The sequence below is a fragment of the Gymnoscopelus braueri genome (assembly GCF_963280865.1).
Source record: "Gymnoscopelus braueri genome assembly, chromosome: 7".
NCBI classification, from domain to species: Eukaryota; Metazoa; Chordata; class Actinopteri; order Myctophiformes; family Myctophidae; genus Gymnoscopelus; species Gymnoscopelus braueri.
In genome coordinates, this window is record NC_137608.1 from 40,903,476 (window position 1) to 40,912,367 (window position 8,892).

An 8,892-nucleotide genomic window follows, 5' to 3' on the forward strand; every position below is an offset into this window, starting at 1 on the left:
TTGTTGTCTGACCTTCCGAGGCACTTTAAACTGCACTGTGTGCTAATGTGATGTGTTGTTGTTGTTGTTGTTGTTGTTATGATGAACAACTGAACACACAGCTTTCTGGATGACTTGTTGATGCTGCGTCTCCAAAGCAACCTCCAGGAAGAACAGCAAGTACCATAATGCTTAGCGGTTGGTCGTACCAGCGTTGCCATGTCTGCTTATTATAAGCGACTTTGGGCTTGTTTTTCTGTAAAGTTGCTTGTTAAATGATTGGTGGTTGCAGTTTTTTGGGTCTTGTTTCTAAAGTGTAGTTGCTTATTTGGGTTGGTTCTCAAACATTTTCATAAACAATGACCCCCAAATTAATTAATGTAATTGTCCATGGACCCTCCATCTGAAAATATTTTGTTCCAGCTAGGGACCCCGGCCCGGGCCGTACCAGATTTGTGTTGTTCGAATGTTAAACAAAATCCACATTTTGCACTTTTCCCCCCAAGATTTTGGGGGAAATATACAAGCTCAGAACACGTCGCATCGTGACGCATTGCGAGCTTGTAGATCTGCTATTTTCCAATAGCCAACGGGTTTAAAGTGTGACCAAGTCGCTTCTTTTGGGCTTGTTTTGTTCATATAGAGCGTCACAGTTCCCGCCCACTTCCTGTTTTTTTTGGTGCCGGAAGAAAAAACTCAATGCATTTTTCCATTGACATTTCCAAAAATATTTATATCTATTAATTTAAGCCTCGAATCAAGCCATCATGACATGACATGAATCATGACCATAAACGTTTGATTCTGTGATTTTTTTTTTGTTGAAAACGGCAAAACAAAGGGTATTTATTAAATATAGTATATCATATCATAGACCATATTCACACGGCGGCCATGTTTCTATGAAGTCAATGAAAGTAGCTACCCCGGGTGGCAGCACTTTCAATGTTAAATTCCAATATGGCCGCCGTGTGAATATGGTCTATTAAATATAAAATAAAAAAAAATCACAGAAAAAAACGTTTTATGGTCATGATTCATGTCATCTCGTGATGGCTTGATTCGAGGCTTAAATTAATAGATATAAATATTTTTGGAAATGTCAATGGAAAAATGCATTGAGTTTTTTCCTTCCGGCACCAAAAAAAACAGGAAGTGGGCGGGAACTGCGACGCTCTATACCTGCTTGCTTATTTGTCTCACAGGATGTGGCAACACTGAGTAGTACCCGGAAGTAATATACCTCCATTGTAAAGAGCGAGGTTTACGAAACCACGACGAATAAGTAAGTGCCTACAATAAATGATCATGTTTAAACATTTAGCCAATCACGATATAGTTTATACATCAACCATAGGAATCAACGCATAGTTCGTATTAATTTACTACTGTACATTCATTCACAGACAATCCCAAGATATCCGTAAAGCTCAGCCATGCCGCCTGGGCCTGTTCAGATCGTTCAGCCGGAGCCAAACATCAAGGTAACGTTCACTAACCTATCCTAATGTCACAAGGAAAGTACACTAATGGGCAGGTCCAGTGGCGTAAAGTAACTAAGTACATGCACACAAGACAAGTACTGTTTTTTGTTTTACTTTTACTGGAGTATTTCCAATTTTCAGTACTTTTACTTCTACTCCACTACATCTCAGAGGCAAATATTGTACTTTTACTCATACATACATACAGTAACTACTTCAACAGCGTGGCCAATCTACAAGCTCAAATTGTGAGTTTGTAGATCTGCTATTTTCAAAAGATTTTTATATATTTGAAAACGTGTGAGCATTCTGACATTCTGCATAATGAGTACTTTTATTTTTGGTACTTTAAGTACATTTTGATACCAATACTTTTGTACTTTCACTCAATTACATTTTTAATTCTAGACTTTGACTTGTAACAGATTAAGAGTACTTCTACATTGCAGTATTAATACTTAATAATACAAATAAATAAATAATAAATAATAAAATGTACTTTTTCCACCACTGGTCAGGTCCCAGCATTGGGGTCAGTATGTAATGGGACATATTGGCCATGTACATAACCTGCAGAAAGAATGGAGGGAAAAAACATGACTTTAAACTAGCGATTAGTGATTAGCTCATTCCTTCCATTAATGTGAAAGGAAATGCTTTTCAAAATACTGTGCCAGCTTTATTCAATGGGTAGTTAAGTCAATATTAATATTATATGTTTGGCTTTGTGGCAAAGCTGTGGCCATTTGGTTGAGGAGCCAATTCCAAGATGTCTCTTTAAGTTAAATATTTGTTTTTGCTTCAATGGTGGTGCCGCTAATAGTCTAGGTGCGGCACCACAATTAAAGCAAAAACTAATATTTAACTTAAAGAGACTTCTTGTACTTGGCTCCTAGGGATGTGGAGCATTAATACAATCCTCGTCTGTCCATGCTATTTCTTCTTGGAGAATTCATTGCTTTTTAAATGTTTCAAATGCATCTTTTAATGAAAGTATTAATGTCAACAGGAAAATGAACCACCGGTAGAGGAAACACCAGCCACAAAACCCATTGTTGGTATAATTTATCCACCTCCTGAGGTCAGAAATATTGTTGACAAGACTGCCAGCTTTGTTGCCAGGTTGGTTTCTGTATATTTATTAAGCATGTAAAATGTTACAACTGGAGCCCAATTAGCTTTCTGTGTCTGCATGAGCATGTCAAATTTATATTTAGTCACTGTCTTTCAATACCTGCCGAAGTATAACGGATGAACACTTTTTCCTTTTTATAGGAACGGCCCTGAGTTTGAGGCAAGGATTCGTCAGAATGAAATCAACAATCCGAAATTTAACTTCCTCAACCCCAACGACCCGTACCATGCCTACTACCGTCACAAGGTCAATGAGTTTAAAGAGGGAAAGGGCCAGGAGCCATCTGCAGCTGTGCCCAAGGTTATGCAGCAACAGGCCCTGCAGCAATCCCAACAGCAACATGGAGCTCAAAAGGTATAACATCAGAAAATGCTGGAGATGTACCGATACCATGTTTTTCTTCCCGATACGCATAACTTATGTGTACCTATCTGATACCAGTGTGTAATTTAAAAATAATCTAGGACAGTGGATCTCAAAGTCGGGTCCAGGGACTCTCTGGGTTCCTTGAGGGGGTTTCCAAAGGTACAGGTATGTGACTCTGAGAGTATACAAATGGAGCCAAATAGACCTTACGGGTCCATTTGGTTCCATTTTAACACTCTACGAGTTATGGGGGTCCTTGAAATTCAAAAGTTTGAGAACCACTGATCCAGGAATAAAGAAAAATGTAGTGCGGCTACAAGTTAGTAAAATGATAATACAGTAAGAGTATAAAACAGTAGTGCAACATCAACTGAAGCATTCCAAATAATTGATGACTGTAAATGACATTTCATCATGTGATAAATTATGGATTATCGGAATGGGTTAGACTGACATACTTGCAGACACCGATACCAGCATTTTAGGCAGTATCGGCAGCTTTTCAGATACTGGTATCGGAACAACTCTAGAAAATACCGTCTTTCATTCTGGTTGTTGGTTGTTGCGATGTTGCGTGTCGTCATCAGTTCACACAAGTCCGTTTCTCTCACTGTCTATAGGCGCAGTCTCAGGTGATCCACGAGGCTGTGATTCCCAAAGAGCCACCGCCGGAGTATGAGTTCATCGCCGATCCTCCATCAATCTCAGCGTTTGACCTTGACGTTGTCAAACTCACCGCCCAATTTGTCGCTCGCAATGGCCGGCAGTTTCTAACTCAGCTCATGCAGAAGGAACAGAGGAACTACCAGTTTGACTTCCTGCGGCCACAGCACAGCCTCTTCAACTACTTCACCAAGCTGGTGGAGCAGTACACCAAGGTAGCCCATCCCCAATTTTGATTTAGTTCTGTAAGTAGATGTGTTGTAATTATAGTCTCACTCATTTGGATTTTTACCTGCTACCTTGTAGATCCTGATCCCTCCCAAAGGCCTGCTGATGAAGCTGAAGAGAGAATCCGAAAATCCAAGAGAGGTGATGGACCAGGTAATCGTCGTCTTTTCATAAAGAATTTGTTCACTGTGAGTTTGTGTAGGTTAATGTTGATTGACCTTTTAATTGTTAAAAAGGTCAATGTTAATTGTACATGTTAACGGTGCCACCAGGTGAAGTACCGCGTCGAGTGGGCCAAGTTTCAGGAGCGTGAAAGGAAGAAGGAGGAAGAGGAGCGAGAGAAAGAACGTGTGGCATACGCCCAAATTGATTGGCATGACTTTGTAGTGGTGGAGACGGTGGACTTCCAACCCAATGAGCAAGGTAGGTGCATTTATGTGAAATGGACAAAGATACCTAAATTTACTATCTCTTTCCACAGCCGATCGGTACCGACTGTAACAAAATACATGTATGATGATTGTTGTTGGTGTTTCCACAGGCCACTTCCCACCGCCAACCACACCAGAGGAGCTTGGTGCCCGCATCCTAATCCAAGAGCGCTATGACAAGTTTGGAGAGAGTGAGGAGGTGGAAATGGAGGTTGAAAGTGAGGATGAGGATGATGAGCGGGAAGAGACTAGGACTGCAGCCCAACCCCCTCAGCCCTCGGACCAGGACACCCAGGTCCAAGACATGGATGAGGTGAGTAGACGGTGGAAAAGTATTCAAATGTATTTTCAAATGCACGTGACCTAACATCCAGATCTAGTAAGCTTTTTTTAATATAACAAGACTCAATCATGATTGCTTTGCCCAGGGATCTGATGAAGAGGATGAAAAGGCACCATTGCCACCAGACAACCCCATGCCACCCCCGTTGCCCCCAACTCCAGACCAGGTTATCATTCGTAAAGACTACGATCCCAAAGGTAACCACCAGGAAGAAACACTAATGGCTTCTCCAGAGTAACAAACTTGTGCTAGTTGCAGTGTGTATTGCCACACTTTCCTGAAATGTGTATTCCCTATCATTGCACAGCCTCCAAGCCTCAGCCTTCAGTTGGTACTCCAGAAGAGTACCTGGTATCGCCCATTACTGGTGAGAAGATCCCTGCCAGTAAGATGCAGGAGCACATGCGCATTGGTCTGCTGGATCCCCGCTGGCTGGAACAAAGGGACCGCAGCATCAGAGAGAGGCAGATCGAGGATGAAGTTTATGCCCCTGGCCTGGATATCGAAAGCAGCCTGAAACAGCTGGCTGAGAGGCGTACTGATATCTTTGGTGTAGAGGAGACGGCCATTGGTAAGAAGATTGGAGAAGAGGAGATCCAGAAGCCAGAGGAGAAGGTGAGTGCGACCATAGAGTTCATTCTTTTTGTTAGGAAATGCCATGGGGTGGGGTAATGATATTCATAATTTATGATAGGGCTGGGAAAATTTACCGAAAATATATCGATACTGATATTTAGAACAAATAACCGACTTAATCTTGCTCATGTAGTTTAATCGACTAAATCGATTAGTCTTCGATTAACCACTCAACCCTGTATTAAACTATATACAAAAAAGTGAAAATAGCCAATCTACAAGCTCACAACGCATCTGGGACCGTTGTGAGCTTGTAGATCTGCTATGAGCGATTTCCAATCGTTCATTAATCGCAAGTAATCGAGGCAAAAGTTTGAAATAATCGTGATATTGATTTGAAGTCATATCGCCCAGCCCTAATTTATAATAACAAAAGTACTGTAATGCAAAGTTTGTATGAACTTGTCTCTTCAGGTGACCTGGGACGGCCACTCTGGTAGCATGGCCCGTACCCAGCAGGCAGCGCAGGCCAACATCACCTTGCAGGAGCAGATTGAGGCCATCCACAAAGCCAAGGGCCTGGTGGGGGAGGACGACGCAAGGGAGAAGATTGGCCCAAGCAAGCCCAGTGATCACCACCCACCCATGTCGTCACCCATTCTACCTAAACCTAATCCTCCTATGTCTTCAATGCCGCGGCCACCTCACTCTGTAAGTTTCTGTCCTTAAAGGACCATACCGGTGGTATGTTATGTTCACTGTGAGTATAACTCACAGTGAACTTAACATTAGTGCCAATTATTTCCCAGAGCATATGGTATTTTCACTATTTCGATTTTCGAGGAAGCCACTTGTTTCAGTTAATTTGAGTATGGTATGAAAATCAGCTCCCAGAGACAAAATGTTATTGCGTGGTCATTTTTATTAATTATGTTATTGTATCATCTTAATGAATTGTAAACACAGACCGATTTGAAGAGTCTACCTGAAAATAGTTCATTTAGTTCATGTAGAAAATGTTCATTTACAAATTAAATTCAAATGTCCATAACTTATATTTAGCCAACAGCAACTGCCTGTCATCTCTAACCCCTTAATGTGCTCTGTCACCAGATGCCACCTCCGGTGCGGACCACTCTCCTGTCTGCTGTGCCTGTGCTCCAAAGGCCAATGGCGCCTGTGGTGCGCTTGGCCCCCGGGCAGGTTCTAGCAGCCATGCCTCCCATGATGCATGCTCCCCGCATCAATGTGGTACCCATGCCTCCAAATGCACACCTCATGGCACCCAGACCACCACCTATGGTGGTCCCAACTGGTGAGAAGACGATTCATTATACAGTAATTGTATATTCTACAGTACTCAAGGCTTAAACGGTAATTACTTATGGTAATTTTTATTTAAACCCCCCCCCCCCAGCATTTGTTCCAGCTCCTCAACCACCACAACCACCTGCTCCTGCGCCTCCTTCCCATCCACCCCCGCCTCGTGACGATGAGCCAGCCAACAAGAAGATGAAGACGGAGGACAACCTAATGCCAGAAGAAGAGTTCCTACGTAGAAACAAGGTTTGTCATAGCATTTCCATAAGTCAGTGTCAAATGGCACTATGCACTTTTTTTGACTGATATTCTTGCCCTGTGTTTACTTTTATTGAGTGTTTAAGTTGTTTTATCATGGTTTTATTGTATTGGAGCCTCCGAGCGCAAGTTTTTCACATGTATGTGCATCTAAGTGACAATAAAGTGAATCTGATGGCTGATAACAGGGTTCAGCCAATCCTTGCTTTTTATGGCAGTGATTCTGAACCTTTATTTTTGAGGACTTCCAGTTTGATATGCATTAGTCCACTGACCCCCATTTGATATGATTATTTATCTCTGGAACCCAAGCTACACTGTAAAATCATCTGTTAATTTAACTCTGACAGTGTACAAAAGGAACCACATTTGTACACTCTGACTCAAGAGTTAAACAGATTCGTTGGTTCATTTTAACTGTGTGTGGACCCCTTGGAACCCACTGTGGATGCTCAAATGGCCAATGTTTTTTTTGTCATGTTTTATCTCTAGGGTCCTGTGGCGGTTAAAGTGCAGGTCCCCAACATGCAGGATAAGACAGAATGGAAGCTGAGTGGACAAGTACTCAATTTCACTGTCCCACTTACAGATCAGGTATGCACCTGTTTGTTGTTCTAATTCTCTCCTGCATCTGTCTGCACCTGCAGTTACTTATTGATGTGCGAATGTCCATTTCTCAATAGGTGTCTGTTATCAAAGTCAAAATCCACGAGGCCACTGGTATGCCAGCAGGAAAACAGAAGTTGCAGTATGAGGTATTCATATTTTGGAATATGTGGTATGTTTCACATATGATTGTGGATGAATGAAGGCATTAATATGCATACTTTTCCTCATTTTAGGGCATGTTTATCAAAGATTCCAACTCCCTGGCTTATTATAATATGAGCAATGGTTCGGTCATTCACTTGGCACTGAAAGAGAGAGGTGGAAGAAAGAGATGAGCCATTCATCAAGAAAAAACGTTTCTCTCTAGAAATGTTCCTCTGCAATACATTTTTACATGTGGGTGTTTCATTTATTACCCTCACCATTTTATGTTTTAAGTACTATATTTGTCAGTAATGTTAAAATGGTATTGTCTAAATTGTATGTGCAGTATACAACATTTTAAGACAAAGCAATTTTGGATACAACACAATATCCTAAACATTGTAACTCTTGTAATGTTAAAATTGAGAAACTGTCCCTTGTAAGTAAGCCAAGAGCCTTGGTTGTACTACCATATTCTTGATGTCCAGTACTGATTAACTGCTGCAAGAGTATGTAGAAATCCAGAATGATTGTCCATCTAATAAAGGAATGCTAGACTTTGCATTAACGTTTTGTTTAATTCTTAATCACGTATAGGGACATATTGACTTAAACTGTTTCTGTCAACTAATGCATGCAGGGCTGCATTCCCCCGACTCGACCACAAGGAGGCAAAGTATCTACAGCGATATTCAAGGAAATGCTAACGGTCAGAAAGTGTGTAACGTGTGTACTGTAGATCAGGAGTCTTAAACGTTTTTCAGGCCAATGGCTGAGAGATGAAGCAGGGACCCCCACTATGGTATAAAATGGTGTTGCAGATTAAACTTCTACATAGATTTCATAGATGGCTTCATAGACTTGTTTGACAGCACTATCATCAGTGTACTGTACATGTATGTTGGATTCATGTTGATGTGTATTTTCCGACATTCAACCACTTAAACCCTCAGTACTCAGTAAACTTGACCTGGCACTCTGTACCATAGCTGTACCCCCCTCCCCTCTCTACATCAAACCTCTTTGCCAAAAATAGCCGATTTACAAGCTCCTGCTAGTTGCCAGTTTGCCACACTTTCCTATTTTTGGAAAGTTCTCCTCAGTAAAATGGATGTTACGTCATGCTAGGGTTCAAGTGGTTAATGTAAAAAAAAAATCCTATCACACTAAGATTTGGCGGCCCCCCTGTAGTAACTCTGAGGACGCCCTAGGGGTCCCGGACCCCCTGTTCAAGATCCATGCTGTGTAGATCATTGGGTTATGGTGTAGATCCGTTGCCTCCTTGTGGTCAGTTAGAATGTAACCAGTGCCAAGTAAGATGGGTGTACAACAGTACCGTTTAAACGGCTCGGCAGT

The 8,892-nt window shown here is 41.6% G+C and overlaps 1 protein-coding gene across 1 annotated transcript; it reads left to right on the plus strand.

The window, feature by feature from the left end:
- The first annotated feature begins 1,183 nt into the window (after positions 1 to 1,183).
- On the plus strand, positions 1,184 to 8,098 carry sf3a1 (splicing factor 3a, subunit 1). The gene is made up of 16 exons (XM_080433261.1): positions 1,184 to 1,264; positions 1,386 to 1,463; positions 2,473 to 2,585; positions 2,739 to 2,952; positions 3,585 to 3,842; positions 3,934 to 4,008; positions 4,128 to 4,278; positions 4,397 to 4,599; positions 4,715 to 4,826; positions 4,937 to 5,244; positions 5,680 to 5,916; positions 6,319 to 6,520; positions 6,623 to 6,771; positions 7,276 to 7,377; positions 7,467 to 7,538; positions 7,626 to 8,098. The coding sequence occupies exons 2-16, from the start codon at positions 1,416 to 1,418 to the stop codon at positions 7,725 to 7,727; spliced, it is 2,346 nt and encodes a 781-aa protein (XP_080289387.1). The 5' UTR covers positions 1,184 to 1,264; positions 1,386 to 1,415; the 3' UTR covers positions 7,728 to 8,098.
- Positions 8,099 to 8,892: the final 794 nt, after the last annotated feature.

What these genes read in the sequence shown, in the direction of transcription:
- sf3a1 (XM_080433261.1), top strand. Translation starts at nt 1,416, where the DNA reads ATGCCGCCTGGGCCTGTTCAGATCGTTCAGCCGGAGCCAAACATCAAG. An exon ending in TGGTGGAGCAGTACACCAAG is followed by an intron (nt 3,843 to 3,933) that starts GTAGCCCATCCC and finishes GCTACCTTGTAG; the next exon opens with ATCCTGATCCCTCCCAAAGG. An exon ending in CTTCCAACCCAATGAGCAAG is followed by an intron (nt 4,279 to 4,396) that starts GTAGGTGCATTT and finishes GTGTTTCCACAG; the next exon opens with GCCACTTCCCACCGCCAACC.